At 41.1% G+C, this 18,308-nt stretch overlaps 3 protein-coding genes and 1 long non-coding RNA gene across 4 annotated transcripts; 3 read left to right on the top strand and 1 right to left on the bottom strand.

Annotated features, from left to right (window-relative positions):
* Nucleotides 1-241: 241 nt before the first annotated feature.
* On the top strand, nt 242-1,949 carry LOC135145680 (uncharacterized). Its single transcript, XM_064077813.1, has 2 exons — nt 242-1,794; nt 1,874-1,949. Exons 1-2 carry the CDS (start codon nt 242-244, stop codon nt 1,947-1,949), a joined length of 1,629 nt encoding a protein of 542 aa, XP_063933883.1.
* A 3,422-nt stretch (nt 1,950-5,371) lies between these two features.
* On the top strand, nt 5,372-5,893 carry LOC135119751 (uncharacterized). The gene is made up of 2 exons (XR_010278359.1): nt 5,372-5,453; nt 5,513-5,893. It is a non-coding gene; the product is annotated as an uncharacterized LOC135119751 (long non-coding RNA).
* A 1,273-nt stretch (nt 5,894-7,166) lies between these two features.
* On the top strand, nt 7,167-8,525 carry LOC135145678 (uncharacterized). Its single transcript, XM_064077800.1, has 4 exons — nt 7,167-7,312; nt 7,360-7,764; nt 7,834-8,414; nt 8,461-8,525. The coding sequence occupies exons 1-4, from the start codon at nt 7,167-7,169 to the stop codon at nt 8,523-8,525; spliced, it is 1,197 nt and encodes a 398-aa protein (XP_063933870.1).
* A 2,176-nt stretch (nt 8,526-10,701) lies between these two features.
* On the bottom strand, nt 10,702-11,616 carry LOC135145668 (uncharacterized protein K02A2.6-like). Its single transcript, XM_064077791.1, has 2 exons — nt 11,084-11,616; nt 10,702-11,017 (listed from the first exon to the last, which is right to left on the bottom strand). Exons 1-2 carry the CDS (start codon nt 11,614-11,616, stop codon nt 10,702-10,704), a joined length of 849 nt encoding a protein of 282 aa, XP_063933861.1.
* Between the last annotated feature and the right edge of the window lie 6,692 nt (nt 11,617-18,308).

Below are 18,308 nucleotides of genomic sequence, written 5' to 3'. Positions count from 1 at the left end.
ATCACACTTTATTGCATGCCGAACCACTAGATAACCCCGAAACTAGCTTGTTAGAAATTAATAAATCTCAATGTAACCTAGCCATTAGTTCAAACATTATTTTATCAACAGCATTAATACAGGTCCTAGGGCCAGATGGTAAAACACAAGATTGTCGCGCTTTCTTAGATATTGGTAGCAGTCTCATTTTGTGACACAACATTTATGAGATTTACTTGGTTTAAAGTTAAAAGAAATTAACATGTCAATTATAGGGATAAACGGTAGATGTACTGTAAACAAAGTAACCGAAATCGAAATCAGAAGCAAAATTACGTCAATTGTCACTAAGATTCAGTGTTTAGTAATTCCAAAAATAACGGAACCAATTCCCAGTAATAGTTTTAACATCAAGGATTTACAAATTCCTTCTAGTGTGAAACTGGCTGATCCATTCTTACATTGTTCTGCACCGGTAGATTTAATGATAGGTGCCGAATTGTTCTTGAGTTTACTGTTAGCAGATAAAATTATTCTAGAAAAAAACCAGCACGTTTTGCAAAATACGGTTTTTGGATACATTCTTGGCGGGTCATTAGGAAAATCAACAGGAAGGGAAGCTTCCTGTTATAAAGTAAATCTTGAACAAACAATAGCCCGGTTTTGGGAACTCGAAAATTCGGGTCTTGTAAATGAAGAGCAGGTACCAATTGTAACCCCTAATAATCCTTCTCAACAACATTTTTATGATACGACCACTAGGTTACCCGATGGTCGTTTTATGGTCAGGCTACCGTTTAAAGAACATCCGCCCATTTTGGGTAAATCCAAAGAGGCTGCTTTAAGCCGTTTGTTGTCCGTTGAGAGAAAACGTGCTCGCGATAATCATTTGAACGAGGCATACGTAAATTTCATGAGAGAATACCACAATTTGGGTCATATGGAACTAATAGCGGATGACACTCCTGAAAACTGTTTTTATTTACCACACAGCTGCCTAGTAAATCTCAACAGTACAACAACCAGACACCGCGTTGTATTCGATGGCTCATGTAAAAGTTCAAATAATCTTAGCTTGAATGATAACTTGCTAGCAGGTCCGGTTCTCCAACCTGATCTTTTTATAATTCTTATTCAATTTCGGAAACACCAGTACGTTTTGACAGCCGATATTTCAAAAATGTATCGTTGCATTTTAATCCACCCAGATGATCAAAATTATCAAAAGATTTTATGGCGCGAAACTACCGATGCCCCAGTCCAGGCATACAACTTAAAAACTGTCACTTACGGCTTGACTCCGTCATCATATCAAGCTATAAAATGTGTACAACAATTAGGCATAGAAGAAACAACAAAATTTCCATTAGCTTATCCAGTCTTTATGAATACTTTTTATCTCGATGACGTTTTATTTGGGTCAGATTCCGTTCGAAATTTAATCGATACTAAAGAAGAATTAAAAACAGTATTGTCAAAAGGCTGTTTTGTTTTAAGTAAATGGTCGTCTAATAATTCGGCAGGTTTAGAACACGAAGGATATATTTCATCAAAAAATTGTTTGATCGTTGACAAGGAGCAAGGAATTAAACAACTTACGGCTAAAAAACCCGTAACAAGCAGTTCCATTAGTTATATAAGCCCGTTTGTAGACAAAAACAATATAATCAGGCTGGGGGATAGATTGAGAAACGCCCAAGTATCAGAAGATAAAAAAATTTCCATTCTGTTACCTAAACACTTTGTCGCAGAACTCATTGTCAAAGAAGCCCATCTTAGTCAATTACATGCAGGTCATTCGGGCCTCTCACTCATGTCAGACAAAAATACTGGCCCATATCAGGTCGCAGTCAAGTATGAAAAGTGATCCATATAATTAGATGCTCTGTTTTAGAATAAATCCTAAACCCTTCACCCAGACAATGGGTAATTTACCAGAGGAACGCGTAAAAGCGGCGCGTCCGTTTTAAAACTTAGCAATTGATTTCGGGGGTCCCATATTTTTCAAAGCAGGGAGAGGGAAAGGAAAGAAAACTGTTAAAGCGTACATCGGTCTCTTCGTATGATTGTGTACCAAGGCGATACATATCGAACTGGTTGGCGATCTTACCACAGACTCATTTCTGACCTCGCTTAAACGTATGATTTCACGTAGAGGCAATGTCAACTGCATTATAAGTGATAACGCAATGAACTTTGTTGGTGTGCAACGCGAATTAGCCAAATTTTTAATGGATCCCGATCTGCATCGTAAAATTAGACAAAATTATATATTGTGGAAATTTAATCCGCCCGCGCTCCTCACTTTGCTGGGCTCGCTGAGGCAGGTATAAAATCCGTAAAAGGGCATATAAAACGAGTGATTGGAGAAAATCATATGACTTTTGAGGAAATGTATACGTTGTTGGTGAGGTTAGAGGCTATTTTGAATTCGCGTCCATTGACCGCCCTTTCCAATGAGTTACAACACTCAACACAACTCTCACTTAATAATTTTTGAGATGATGTCATCATGTTTTGGAAAGTATAAAAGTATTTAGTTAGAAAATTTTGCCTCCTTACACATCCACTAAAAGCAAATATGGTCATTTTAATAATTTCAATTTGAAAACGAATACATATTCTCAAAATCTTGCTGCGTGACCATAAATATGCTGTGTTTTTTGGTTCAGCTCATCGACAGCTACCTCTACTTCGCCAAGAAAATTGACATTCACTGTTCGTCATTTTTGAAAAAATTAAAATTCCATTTTCAAAAATATGAAACTAATTTTTTTAAAACTTGATTGTCATTTAAACGACAATACAAAAAGAAAGATTTCCTAAAACGCTTCACCCAAACTGTGGAAAGTGTAGCACCCACATCTTGTTCGCCAGCCTGGAGGGGTGGGGGGGAATACGGTAGGGGTGCTGCAGCATGTATACAAGGGCGAAACAAACCCACGATCTTCAGTCTTAATGTTGACGTTACAGCGCTTACATACCAGACACTTTCATCACCACAAGACTGTAAATATACCCTTCATTTATTTATATAAATTGTTTCTAATTCTTGTTTTCTTTTTCAGATATTTCCAAACCATGGCTCTACAGAGATGTTCATCGCCAACCCGCACTGAGGAGACTTTCCCAGAAGAGGAACTCGATTCCACCTGCAGGGAATACAGAAATTTCGTCAAAAATTTCGAAAAGCCCGAAGATTTGACGAAAATAATGACAGTCAGAGGAGTCGGATCCAGGCATCTCCCAGGAATTATTTCTGGGAATTTGGGGCTCAAACGGACACTAATAAGGAGACATCGACCACAGGAGTAACCTATTGGATTATATATTCGTTTTAGACTAGATATTTCATGTATCCATTTTGTTTGTACATAAATCTTGTTATTTTGTTTTATAAATTACATATTATTATAACATTATAATAGTTATTTATTATACAAGCGGTTAAAGTGAATGTTTAATGAGCGCCTTAAGACCGCGAGTTACACATTGATTTTAACCGCGAGTGTAATACAAAATTTTATTCAATTTTGACAACCCCAAGTCCCAAATTGTGAAAAAATTGGTGATTCAAAGTTCAGACTCGAGAAACGTCAGAATTGACAGCGACCAAATAAAAGTTTTATATGCGTAGAATTTTGTGTACAATATCAGGTGTGTGTGTGTAGTATGTGAAAAATTTCAAAATCATGCAAGATTCTAACGACAAAACTTGCTCCCAGAAAAGACCAGATCAGAAAGTGTATCAAAAGTTCTTTAGATGGAAAGAGCAGCAAGACACTGGAGAAATTACAGAAATGGTAACCATGGTTTTAAAACAGGAAAATAAAAATTTTATTTCGCTAGCGGTTTAAAAATTTTATGGTGCTACCGGATAAACCAAAGCTTTAGTGGCCTACTGACAGCAAAATAAACGTTTGTTTACATGTCAAAATTGAATAAATTAAATTATTTAATTTAAAATTTTAAACTGTGTTATTTTCCTTAATTTTCCCACTGAATGACGAAAATCTTCAAAATTTTTTAGACAAAAGCGTGCATCTGAAGTCGACCATGCAAAAAAATGTTGAGGAGCTGGAATTCGAGTTTGAACGAGCAGAGCTTAAGTTCAACGCTAAAAAGTCCTACTACCACTACTTTTTCCAGAATCACCAAAGTAAGATATGGCACTTTTTGGAATCTTTACAACTTTTAGTTTATACCGAATATTTCCACAATCTTGATCCGCGGCTAGTGCTGATTTCGATCTCGATAATTTGTTTTTCGTTTCATTTCTTCAAACATTCCAACTCGTCCCCAGAACAGCCAAAATAAATGTCAATTTTGTGATTTTTTAAAACTTGAATTTGAAAGCAAATATTTCGTAAATCTTAATCTGCGACCATCAACGCCATGATTTTTTATTCAACTTATCGATAGTAATATCCTACAATTTTTGGTGGATTTTTTGGCAGCTTTGCCCAAATTTCAGTTTTTCCAACTCGCTGTATGAAATTTTTGACTTTTCAAAGTTTCCAAAAGATATACTATTATTATTTTGACTTCCAAACTTGTTTTTTGTTTCATTTCTTCATAAATTCATCTTATTTCTAGAATCGCCAAAATAAAATATGTTACTTTTTGACGTGTGTTAAAAATATCAATTCAGAAGCGAAAAGTTAGAAAATATTCTCAGTAAACATATAAATTTGATTTATATTTATATTGTTTGTGACTGTTGTTTTGACTGTAATAGATACATTATTTGTCAATTCTGGACAATAAAAATGTTATTACTGTATGGTGTAATCACCCCATAAACATCCAGCGGTATTTCCAATTTTACCTGTGTTATCGTAAAATCGGCTCAGCACAACAATGTATTACCACACCCTTTATCTATAAAATTTTTTTAAACCACTGTAAAAAAATAAAAACCATCCCATCAAAATTATAAGCAACTCCCTCTTAATAATTTTTGAGATGATGTCATCATATTTTGGAAGGGTTAAAAGAATTTAGTTAGAAAATTTGGCCTGTTTACACATTCTCTAAAAGCAAATATGGTCATTTATACAAATTTCAATTTGAAAGCGAATATTTTAAACATCTTGCTTCGCGACCATGAACACGCAATGTTTTTTGATTCAGCTCGTCGAAATTTACTTCTACTTCGCCAAGAAATCTGAGATTCGCTGTTCATCAAAATTTTTAAAAAATTAAAATTCAATTGTCAAAAAATTTGAATCGATTTTTTTAAAACTTGATTGTCATTTAAACGACAATGCCAAAAGAAAGATTTCTTAAAACGCTTCACCCAAACTGTGGAAAGTGTAGCACCTCGATCTTATTCGGCAACCTGTTGGAGGGGGGGGGGGAATAGGGTAGGGGTGCTGCAGCATGTATATAAGGCCGAATCAAACCCACGATCTTCAGTCTTAATGTTGACGTTACAGCGCTAACATAGCAGACACTTTCATCACCACAAGACTGTAAGTATACCCTTCATTTATTTATATAAATTGTTTCTAATTCTTGTTTCTTTTTTCAGATATTTCCAAACCATGGCTCTACAGAGATGTTCATCGCCAACCCGCACTGTGGAGACTTTCCCAGAAGAGGAACTCGATTCCACCTGCAGGGAATACAGAAATTTCGTCAAAAATTTCGAAAAGCCCGAAGATTTGACGAAAATAATGACAGTCAGAGGAGTCGGATCCAGGCATCTCCCAGGAATTATTTCTGGAAATTTGAGGCTCAGACGGACACCAGTAAGGAGACATCTACCACAGGAGTAACCTATTGGATTATTATATATTTGTTTTAGACTAGATATTTGATTTATCCATTTTGTTTGTACATAAATTTTGTTATTTTGTTTTATAAATTACATATTATTACAACATTATAAATTAAATTATTTAATTTAAAATTTTAAACAGTGTCATTTTCCTTAATTTTTCCACTGAATGACGAAAATCTTCAAAATTATTTAGACAAAAGCATGCATCCGAAGTCGACCATTCATAAAAATGTCGAGGAGCTGGAATTCGAGTTAAGTTCAACGCTAAAAAGTCCTACTACCACTACTTTTTCCAGTATCACCAAAGTAAAATATGGCACTTTTTGGAATCTTTACAACTTTTAGTTTATACAAATATTTCCACAATCTTGATCCGCTGCTAGTGCTGATTTCGATCTCGAAAATTTGTTTTTGGTTTCATTTCTTCAAACATTCCAACTCGTCCCCAGAACAGCCAAAATAAATGTTGTAACGGAGGCCGCTAAATGGCGCTACCAGAGTATCACCCCCACTGGCGGAACCACCCTCGTACTTTTGAAAAACACTTAAGCGATCTAAAAAATGTGTTTCAGCGGTTGCGCAAATTCAAACTTAGTGCGAATGTGGAAAAGTGCGTGTTCGTATGCAAGCGGGTTAAGTTCCTAGGCCACATAATCACGAAAGAGGGCATTTCAGCGGATCCTGAAAAAGTCGCCGCCATTGCCGGCATGTCAACACCAAGAAATGCCAAAGAAGTCATGTCGTTTCTGCAGACATGTAGTTGGTTTCGCCGTTTCGTCCCGGAGTTTTCGATAGTTGCGCGACCTCTTTCAGATCTAACAAAGAAGAAGGCTACGTGGATATGGGGCACAGAGCAAGAAGTGGCCTTCACCGACCTAAAATAAAAACTCACGACGGCCCCCATATTACGTCAACCCGACCCTGCACTTTCCTACATGTTGAAGACCGACGCAAGTTCATACGCGTTGGGTGCATGCCTGTTGCAGGGTGAGGGCGCGGATGAGAGGCCCGTAGAATATGCGAGCCGTCTCCTGACACAGGCAGAACGTAACTACAGCACGACTGAGAGGGAAGCTCTAGCCATTGTCTACGCGGTACAAAAGTTCCGCGGCTACTTGGAGGGCGCGAAAGTGCGGGTCACCGGCCACTTCCTTGGCTGCAAAGCTATGATTTGACGATTGATTATATTCCAGGCAGGAGCAATGTGGTCGCCGATACGTTATGACGACCACCAGGTGTCGACGAAGCCCTACAAGCCTGTCTCGTTAGCATCGACTTACCCACCGCTTCTCAACGAGGTATCCGTGACGAGCAGCTGGAGGACCCAGACGTGGCAAACGTCATTTCTGCCTTCGAAAGTGTCGACGGCGATCTGTCACGATGGACCGACAGGGGGTACACCATGAATGATGGAGTGCTCTACCGCTACTCCCCGGATGAGGAGGTGGTGCCGCAGTCAAGAGTTGCCGAGATATTGAGAGAGTTTCATGACTCGCCCATGGCGGGCCACCCAGGTGTAGAGACGACGCTCGCGAAGATGTCGCCGAGGTATTACTGGTTCAGCAATGCCTGGAGTGTCAGCGCTTCAAATGCAGCAACCTGAAACCTACAGGTTTGCTGAAAACGCCGGTCATGGGCCAGTGCTTCGAGGTTCTGGCGATGGAATTCTTCGGACCGCTGCCACCCACCGACCAGGGGGAGAGATGGGTGTTCGCAATCGAAGACACCGCCACCAGGTGGATCGAACTTTTCGCGCTGAAGAAAGCAACTGCCGAAGCATGTGCGAAATGCTTGGTGGATGAGGTAATCTTGCGATATGGCACGCCGCGGAGCCACAATGGTCCGCAGTTTGTGAGCGACATCTTGCAAAAGATGTCGTACTGCCTCGGGTTCAAGCAGAACCTGACCCCTGTGTATCACCCGTCGTCCAACCCGGAGGAAAGAAGAAACCGCGATTTGAAGACACAGCTGGCGATAATCGTGGAAAAAGAGCATACAAAGTGAAGTACTGCTTTGCCCGCAGTGCGCTTCGCGATGAACAGTGCTCTCCATTTAGGTGTCGGTCAAAGCCCCGCGTACTTGTGCTTTGGTCGCGAATTAAGGACACCCCTGGAGGTGTACGATGACCTGCGTGCGGTGGTGGCGAGTGAGAACTTTGTCGCGGAAATAACTCCGTATTTGCAGACAATTTCCGAAACACTAAAGTGCGCGCGCGAAACCTCCGAAAGGAACCAGGACCGCGCCAAACTTTACGCGGACCCAAAACGCCGGCCCGGTCCCACTTACAAGAAGGGCGACCGTGTGCTCGTCGATGCACATGCCCTGAGCAAGCCCGACAGCCGCTATAGCAGCAAATTCGCCCCGAGACGTGATGGTCCGTACGTGATCATCGAGGAGGTATCCCCGGTCATCTACGTCGTGGCCTCACCCAACAAACTGGACGAACCCCTGGGGAAGTATCCCACTTCAGCCCTGCGCCCCTTCGAAGAAGGTGCCCGTGAGTCAGTTACGCCGCTGGTGCCCCTCAGAAGACGTGGACGTCCAAGGAAGAGCACTGAGGAAGAACCTGAGGAGGTCCTGTCCCCGGAGTCGCCACAGAATCCGATAGAGCCTACGCCTTCCCAGCCTGGAACGCACCGCCGCCGTCGGGGTAGGAAGCCTTGCTCGGCGCCGTGCTGCTGCTAACTTTATTATAGGTTTTGGATTCCTCCTGGGGGCAGTGAGCGGAATCCAAAGGGGGAGTGTAACGCGAGGCCGCTAGATGGCGCTCCCAGAGTATCACCCCACTGGCGGAACCACCCTCGTACTTTCTTCTTCATTGAGTCGCGGACGTGGACGGCCGTGTTTTACATTGCGTTCATATTATTTTAAAGTTTTATACATTTATTATCAGTTTTGTGAATAAAGTTTTCGTAGAAGGAACAGTTTTTCTTGGCCGTGGCGAAAAAGTAATCGTCGGGTAACAATGTCAATTTTTGTGATTTTTCAAAAGTTCAGTTTCAAAGCAAATATTTCTTAAATCTTGATCTGCGACCATCAGCGCCATGTTTTTGATTCAGCTTATCGAGGGTTATATCCCAGAATTCTTGGTGGAATTTTGGGCAGCTTTATGTTGTATTTTTGTTTTATATAAAGCAATTTCGGTTTTATTTTTTTACCCAAACTACAACAACACAAAAATGGAGTAAATTGAAACATTTGATCGATAAACCCGGAGGAGGATTTTAGTTATAGTCCATTTATGGGCTAGTTGACCGCTCGCTGTGTAAACACGTGATGTCTCCATCTATTCGGTAAGCCAGCTATATACAGGGTGTCTCAGAAATAAGTAAATTAATTTTAACCAGTAACAGAACTCGTGAAACGGAACAACTTTTTTATCTAGCATTTTTTCGAAAACTCAAGTCGAATTTCGAATTTTCCCACCCATATATTCACGAGCCGTCTATGTTCACCTTAAATAATAACAACGCTACAACAATGAAGCAAGGTACCCTAGCAACCATTTTGACACTGACAATCATTTTTATGTCAAGTGTATATTAAACGTTGTCTCTTTAAAGTTTTTTTCGCACAGATTTCTAATTTATAGACGTAATGTGTTGAAATGGCATTGTTTTCAAATCTGGAATGCACCGATATCGTTTTAACGTACGGTCAAGCTCGGGGAAACGGTACTCGCGCCCAAAGAATTTTTTCAGAAAGCCTCCCAAATCGTCTGCCAAATGTGCGCAGTTTTAAGAACGTTGCAGCATCTTCGAGAGTATGGATCTTTTAAATCTGCACCGGGCTAAGTTACTGTCTAGTACGATGTATCGGAGAGTTGTATTTGGAGGATACTCAGAGAACAAATGTACCCCTTTTAGGACCAGAAAATTCAGTTATGGAAACTAACGTAAGCAAAACTTTTGTGAGTGGGTTAATAGAAAAATAAACGAACAAGCAAATTTTGTATCTCTCGATAATTTGTTTTTGGTTTAATTTCTTCAAACATTCCAACTCATCCCCAGAACAGCCAAAATAAATGTAAATTTTTGTGATTTTTCAAAACTTGAATTTGAAAGCAAATATTTCGTAAATCTTAATCTGCGACCATCAACGCCATGTTTTTTGATTTAACTTATCGATAGTAATATCCCACAATCTTTGGTGGATTTTTTGGCAGCTTTGCCCAAATTTCAGTTTTTCCATCTCGCTGTATGAAATTTTTGACTTTTCAAAGTTTCCAAAAGATATTCTATTAGTATTTCGACTTCCAAACTTGTTTTTTGTTTCATTTCTTCAAAAATTCGTCTTATTTCTAGAATCGTCAAAATAAAATATGTTACTTTTTGACGTGTTTTAAAAATGTCAATTCAGAAGCGAACAGTTAGAAAATTTTCTCAGTAAACATTGATTTATAATTATATTATTTATGACTATTGTTTTGACTGTAATAGATACATATTGGACAATAAAGATGTTATTACTGTATGGTGTAATCACCCCATAAACATCCAGCGGGATTTCCAATTTTACCTGCGTTATCGTAAAATCGGTTTAGCACAACAATGTATTACCACACCCTTTATCTATAATTTTTTTTAAACCACTGTAAAAAAATAAAAACCATCCCATCAAAATTATAAGCAACTCTCTCCTAATAATTTTTGAGATGATGTCAGTATGTTTTGGAAGGGATAAAAGAATTTATTTAGAAAATTTTGCCTCTTTACACATTCACTAAAAGCAAATATGGTCATTGTTGTGTTAATAAATGCGAATTGAATCGGAGAATAACGTGTATTTATTAACGTACTATTACAAGTGTGTTTCTACATTTTTGCACCTGTCACTTGTCAATGCCAATCTGCATTCCCGGCCGTACATGTCGGTACATTAGGACACTACATCATTCCCCCCTTTTTTTAACAAAATGAAAAGATACAAAATTACAATTAGCAAACAAAATCTTTGGTCCACGGAGGCGGTTGCCTTTGTCTCGCCGAATGCCTCTCCGTTGGTTCTTGTCGTTCTTGTTGGATATCTTCCACTGAAGGCTGGATTGGGTTTTCTCCTTCTCGTTCCTTGTTGTAGGGCTTCACACGGGGTGTGTTCCTGTGTACTTTACGCCCATCTGGTGTTTCGATAGTCACGGAGTTGCCCAGTTTATTCGTCACTCTACCAGGTTGCGGGAGATACGGTGTCTCTAGTTTGTCGGAAATAACGTCTCTTCTCAGTAGTACTTCATCTCCGATTTCAACTTCAGACGGCCTGCTCCGTCTGTGCGCGTCAGCATACGATTTGCTCGCTTCTTTCTTCTCCAAGTCTTGATCTCACACCTCGGTGTCGGTAATTGGCTTGAAGAAATTGTTCTGGTAACTAGGTAGTTTATCTCGGAGCTCCCTCCCGAACATGAGATATGCTGGTGTTTTCCCCGTTACGCAATGTGGTGTTTTGTGATACGCAAACAAGTATTGTCTTAAGGCTCTGATGATGTTTTCTCCTGAAGCTTGCGCTATTCGAAGTCTTTTCAGCAAGTATTTATTTTGTCTCTCGACTTCCCCGTTTGCTTGAGGCCATTTCGGGGTGTTTATTCTCAGCGTGATGCCGTTTTGCAAACAGTAGTCCCGGAATTCAGTGCTTGTAAATTGAGTTCCATTATCTGCAGTGATGTGCTCTGGGAGGCCAAATCTTGAAAATATTTCCTCCAATTCTTCAATGGTCTTCTGTGCAGTGATGGATTTCATGACTCTTGCTTCGTAGAAGCGGCTATAATAGTCTATAACGAGAAAAATGTTTGTATCTCCTTGAAGTGGTCCTAGGAAGTCCATTGCAACCATTTTCCAGGGGCCTCCCGGGAGTCTCGTCATGGTCAGTGGTTCTGGTGGTTGCGCAGCGCTCACTAGCTGGCATCCGTGGCAATGCTTGCAGAATGTCTCGACGTCTTTTTCCTTGCCAAATCACCAAACTTTAGTTCTCAGTCGTTGCTTCATTTTGACGATTCCCTGATGACCTTCATGGGCTAATTTTAAGACTCTTTGCCGTAATGAAGGCGGAATTAATATTCTTGTGCCTCTAAGAACAACGTCGTCAATGATACATAGTTCTGTTTTGATCAGTTCGTATTTCCGCAGTCTCACTGGATATTTATCTTCTCGGATCGCATCTCTAAGGTCTTGCATCTCCGTGGATTTTTCTCGGATCTCTTCAATGCTCATTGAATATGGAACTGCTTCCTTCGCGACCCATCGGACGTGATGTTCATCATCATCGGCGATGTTTGATTTTGTATTCGTGTCAGTTAGCCTGGACAATGGGTCTGCAATATTTTTCTTGCCTGGTTGGTATATAACGTTGAAGTTATATCCCATAAGTCTCATGACCCATCTTTCTACTCGTGCACAAGGCTTTGATCTGGGTGAGAATATGAATTCTAACGGCTTGTGGTCTGTAATTATATCAAATTCAGCGCCGTATACGTACAGGTGAAATCTTTCACATGCCCATACTAGACTTAGGACCTCTTTTTCAGTTTGGCTGTACTTCTTTTCTGCGTCTGTTAAGGCTCGACTTGCGTATTCAATGATCTTCTCCCCCCCATTCTGCATTTGGACGAGAACTGCACCTAAGCCATACGGACTTGCATCAGCTATGATCGTTGATTTACAACGTAGATTGAAGAATCCCAGGGTTTTACTCTTCATTAGTTCCCCTTTCAGTCGTTCAAACGCCTTGCTTTGTTCTCTTCTCCATTGGAACTGTACGTCTTTTCTAATCAGTTTTCTAAGCGGAGCAGTTAACGCTGAGTATTCGGGTATAAACTTACTGCAAAATCCTACCAAGCCCAAGAAACTGCTTAGCTCGGTTTTTGTTTTCGGAGCCCGAAAGTTTTTGATTGTTTCGATTCGGCTTCTTAGCGGTCGTACACCTTCTTCGCCGATCTCATGGCCCATAAATTCTAATTTCTTCTGTGCTATCTTGCACTTGTCCTTGTTCACTGTTATGCCAGAGTTCTCAAGTCGTTTGAGTAGTTCGAGTAAATTTCTATTATGTTCTTCTAGGGTTTTCCCATGGACCAAGAAGTCATTTACATATATTTCTACACCGTGTAGGTCTTCAGCAAGTTGTTCCATGATGCGTTGGAATATCTCGGGTGCACAGTTTATGCCAAAAAATAGTCTCTTGAATCGGTAAAGCCCATCGAATGTAGCGAATGTTGTGATTTCTCTGCTACTCTCTTCTAATTCGATTTGATGAAAAGCTGATTTTAAGTCAATTTCTGAAAACCATTTGCTTCCATTTAAGCTCAGAATCAAATCGTTGATCGTTGGAATTGGATGACGTTCTCGGATTATGACTTCGTTTGCTGCCCTCATGTCGACACACATGCGTAGTTCTTCGTTTTTTTTGTTGTACAAACTACTGGTGATACCCATCGCGCCGGTTCGTTGACCTTCTCAATTATATCGCTTTCTATTAGCTCCCTCAGTTTTCCCTTTACCAAAGGTCGTAGCTGGAACGGTATTCTTCTGCCAGTCTGTGCCAACGGTGGAATTTTTTCATCAATAGCGATTTTCAAGGAGTAATATGGAGGTTCCCGATTCCTTCGCCCATAGCGTTAGGAAATTTTTTGCTTAGCGATTTGATGGAAGGGACCTCTATGCTGCTGACGTTTCGTAGCGGGAGTCCTGTCCGCAGGATGCCCAACGTCCTAGCAGTGCTCTTTCCGATTATTGGTGTAGCCTTGACATCAACGACGTAGAACTTGATCGAGTCTAGCTTCCTTCCATTTTCTAGTTCTACGGTGGTGTGGAACGTACCCAATGTCTTCAATGGTGCTTGTCCCCCATACGAGTATAATTTCTTCGTGTCTGGCTCCCCACAGCTGCCTTTTCTCTTACTTGCTTTCAGGTTTTCCCAACTCTCCTTATCTATTACGTTGCATGTTGCACCTGAATCGATAAGAAATCTTGCCTTGACCCCTCCGAGTAAAACTTGAATACTGTCTAGGTCGCTGCCTTCGTCTTGTACTTGGAAAGCATACTCGCTGTCTTCCGGATGTCCAGTTTCGACGTTTCGGATTCTTTTCCCTTGTTCAGTAGTTTTCTTCTTTGTTCTGCAGCATTTCCCCAGATGTCCTATCAGCCCACATTTGTTGCATGTAACATTTGAACGCTTTGGGTGGACGCTTCGTGTTCACTTTCTTTTCTACTCTCCGGATGTCTTGCCTTCCGGCTTCCATTCGCCCGGCTTGTTTCTCGGAGGCTTCAAAGATTCTTCCCAGCTCCTTGGCTCGGTCTACGGTTAAACTGTCGCCTTCCTTTAGCAGTTGCCTTCGCAGGTCATTTGAAGTGCATTTCTCGATTAGTATAGTTCTTTTTTGGCTGAAAAATTGCGGTTAGTGCTGTTTTGCAGATATCATACAGTGGTGCTTGCGGCTCATCCTCCGTTTTCGATTCTGGAAGCGTATACCAGACCTCTTGTACACCTTCCCCGGCATAATAGAGTAATAACGCCCGTTTTCTTTTTTCATTTTGAATCGCACTTGCCTCCAGAAATAGCTCGAACGATCGTAGCCATCGGTCCCATTTCTGTGCTGTTTCCGATTCGTCCCCCGTCGGGTCGAACGTTTTGATACCCGTCTTGTCGGCATTCATCTTCTTTACCCTTTTCCTCGTCGTCAATGTTGTGTTAATAAATGCGAATTGAATCGGGGAATAACGTGTATTTATTAACGTACTATTACAAGTGTGTTTCTACATTTTTGCACCTGTCACTTGTCAATGCCAATCTGCATTCCCGGCCGTACATGTCGGTACATTAGGACACTACAGTCATTTTAAAAATTTCAATTTGAAAACGAATACATATTCTCAAAATCTTGCTTCGTAACCATAAATATGCTGTTTTTTGATTCAGCTCATCGAGATCTACCTCTACTTCGCCAAGAAATTTGACATTCGTTGTGTATCATTTTTGAAAAAATTAAAATTCCATTGTCAAAAAATTTAAAGGATTAATACAATACAAAACAATACAAAAAGAAATATTTCCTAAAACGCTTCACCCAAACTGTGGAAAGTGTAGCACCCCGATCTTATTCGGCAACCTGGTGGGGTGGGGGGGAATAGGGTAGGGGTGCTGCAGCATGTATATAAGGGCGAAACAAACCCGCGATCTTCAGTCTTAATGTTGACGTTACAGCGCTAACATACCAGACACTTTCATCACCACAAGACTGTGAGTGTACCCTTCATTTATTTATGTAAATTGTTTCTAATTCTTGTTTCCTTTTTCAGATATTTCCAAAACATGGCTCTACAGAGATGTTCATCGCCAACCCGCATTGTGGAGACTTTCCCAGAAGAGGAACTCGATTCCACCTGCAGGGAATACAGAAATTTCGTCAAAAATTTCGAAAAGCCCGAAGACGTGACGAAAATAATGACAGTCAGAGGAGTCGGATCCAGGCACCTCCCAGGAATTATTTCTGGAAATTTGAGGCTCAGACGGACACTAATAAGGAGACATCTACCAAAGGAGTAACCTATTGGATTATATATTCGCTTTAGACTAGATATTTCATTTTGTTTGTATATAAATTTTGTTATTTTATTTTATAAATTACATATTATTATAACATTATAAAATAAATTATTTAATTTAAAAACTGTAAACAGTATCATTTGCCTTAATTTTCCCACTGAATGACGATAATCTTCAAAATTATTTGGACAAAAGCGTGCATCTGAAGTCGACCATTCAAAAAAATGTTGAGGAGCTGGAATTCGAGTTTGAACGAGCAGAGCCTAAGTTCAACGCTAAAAAGTCCTACTACCACTACTTTTTCCAGAATCACCAAAGTAAAATATGGCAGTTTTTGGAATCTTTACAACTTTTAGTTTATACCGAATATTTCCACAATCTTGATCCGCTGCTAGTGCTGATTTCGATCTCGATAATTTGTTTTTGGTTTAATTTCATCAAACATTCGAACTCGTCCCCAGAACAGCCAAAATAAATGTCAATTTTTGTGATTTTTCAAAACTTGAATTTGAAAGCAAATATTTCGTAAATCTTAATCTGCGACCATCAACGCCATGATTTTTTATTCAACTTACCGATAGTAATATCCTACAATTTTTGTTGGATTTTGTCAGGAAGCATTGATGGAGTGCGTGTTCGGCGGTAGTCTGCGCGACTGCGCCAGCGATGACGTAGCCATGACGAAGACGAACGTCAGAACTAATGGCTGGTCGGTTGTCCGCGCGCGTGTGTCTAAGTTCACTGTAATGTATATTTACTTGTGTTTGTATAATAAATGTGTTAACTGTTGGTTGTGTTTTCGTTCGGTCATTGAGGACTAACACGTGGTGTTAAGTCGAACACTCGAATTTCATTTGCCGTGTTAACGTAGCGCGAGTACTTGCGGGTTCTTTTCTCTATTCTCGAAATTATCTGTGCGGTGAATAAACAAAATGGCATCAGGTGCGGTCAAAATCGAAGCTTTGGGGAAGGACAACTTCGACACGTGGAAGTTGCAGATGGAAGCGGTACTGATTAAAGGGGACGCCTGGAATTACGTCAATGGGCAGACGCCGAAGCCGAAGTTATTGGCGGATAGTTCGAATGTTGCAGCCGTCACAGACTGGGAGAAGAACGATGCTAAGGCAAGGTTAGACATTATTTTATCTATTAGTCCGCCGGAGTTAAAGCAGATGAAAAACTGCGGTACGTCTAGGGAGATATGGCTAAGACTGGAAGACATATATCAATCCAAGGGACCAGCCAGGAAAGCCACTCTCTTGAAAAATTTAATTTTGTGTAAGATGCCTGAAAACGGCGACGTGCGCGAGCATTTGCGCGAATTTTTTGATACAGTGGACAAGCTTGGCGATATGGCGATCGCAATAAATCCCGATCTTTTAGCAATTCTATTCTTATACAGCTGGCTCGCGAATTTCGAAATGTTCAGATGCGCGATTGAATCGCGGGATGAACTCCCCACCCCCGAGATTCTGCGTATTAAAATTATAGAAGAAAGTGACGCGCGCAAGAACAGAATGCCCGGCAGCAATGGTCGACAGAACCCCTCTGACGCAATGATGGCAAAAAACCAGTGGCGGCGAAACAAGGACAGAGTTGATGGGGGCAGCACGAATTGCGCAAAACAGGGAGACTGGAAAAAAATTCGCTGCTTTAAGTGTAAGAAGAAGGGTCATAAAGCGGCGGAATGTTGGAGCCACAACAAAAATGACAGGGCGAAATTCGCAAATATCTGTCTAAATGCTTCGAAGGACAACTTAACCCTTCCCGCCGACGCTAGATGGTGTCTGGACAGTGGCGCGACGGCGCACTTGTGTTGTGACGCGCGAAGTTTCGAAAAACTTAACGAACGTAATCGCGGAACTTTAAATCTCGCTAACAACTCTACAACGGACATTTCTGGCGAAGAACTAGTGCGGTTCAAATCAAATGTGCGCGGCAAAGAGACTGTGGTGACACTTGACGAGACATTATTCGTGCCTGATCTGCGGACGAATCTTCTTTCGGTGAGCAGAATCGCGGATCGGGGCTTCAGCGTGAATTTTCGGAAAAACGAGGCAACAACTGCGGACTCAAAAGGTAAAATACACCTTGTTGCCAAAAGGGTCGGGGATTTATACTTTTTAAGCGAGGACGAGCACAACGCTCGCGTAGGATTCTCGAAACCGATCGACAGCAATGACGTCATATCGCTTGAGCTGTTGCATAAGCGATCGGGACACGCGAACGCGAAGGACTTGTTGAGTGCCGTTTCGCAAAATGACGTACGCGGAGTTCGCTTAAAACCTAACAGTGGCAACTTCGAATGCGTGACATGTATTCAGGGGAAGATGATAAGGACCCCGTTTCCCAAAAAGTTGAATCGGAACACAGAGGTGTTGGATATGGTACACACTGATATTTGCGGGCCCATGCGAACCGAATCTCTAGGCAAGGCCAGGTACTTTATCGAGTTCATCGATGACAAGTCGAGATGGATAGAAGTTCGCTTCCTAAGATACAAAAGCGATGCACTTCAAGCGACTAAGGATTTCATCACGCTGATGGAAAATCAAAAGGGCAGGACAGTTAAGTGCCTTCAATCCGATAACGGAGGCAAATATACGGGCGGCGAATTCGATGCTTACCTTAAGTCCAAAGGCATCACCAGAAGGTTGACCGTTACTTACAACCCGGAACAGAATGGAGTCGCGGAGAGGAAGAACCGGACACTGTTGGAAACGGCAAGATGTCTTCTCTTGGATGCCAGGTTGCCTGACTCATTCTGGGCAGAGCCGGTTAACACCGCGAAATATGTTAGAAACAGGCTGCCGACGAAAAGTCTAGATGACAAAACCTCATTCGAAGTGTGGACCGGTAAGGTGCCGAACATCTCGAACTTTAGGGTATTTGGGTCAAAAGTCTATTACCTGAATCGCGAACCGGATAACAGAAAATTTTCTCCCCGAGGAGAAGAGGGGATTTTTCTCGGATACGACGACTCTCACAAGGGGTATCGCATTTGGTCTCTTAAGAA

This window comes from Zophobas morio, unplaced genomic scaffold (assembly GCF_036711695.1).
Source record: "Zophobas morio isolate AGI-343-1 ecotype UQ-CSIRO unplaced genomic scaffold, CSIRO_AGI_Zmor_V1 ptg000005l, whole genome shotgun sequence".
Lineage (NCBI taxonomy): Eukaryota > Metazoa > Arthropoda > Insecta > Coleoptera > Tenebrionidae > Zophobas > Zophobas morio.
This window is presented reverse-complemented; position numbering and strand designations above follow the sequence as displayed.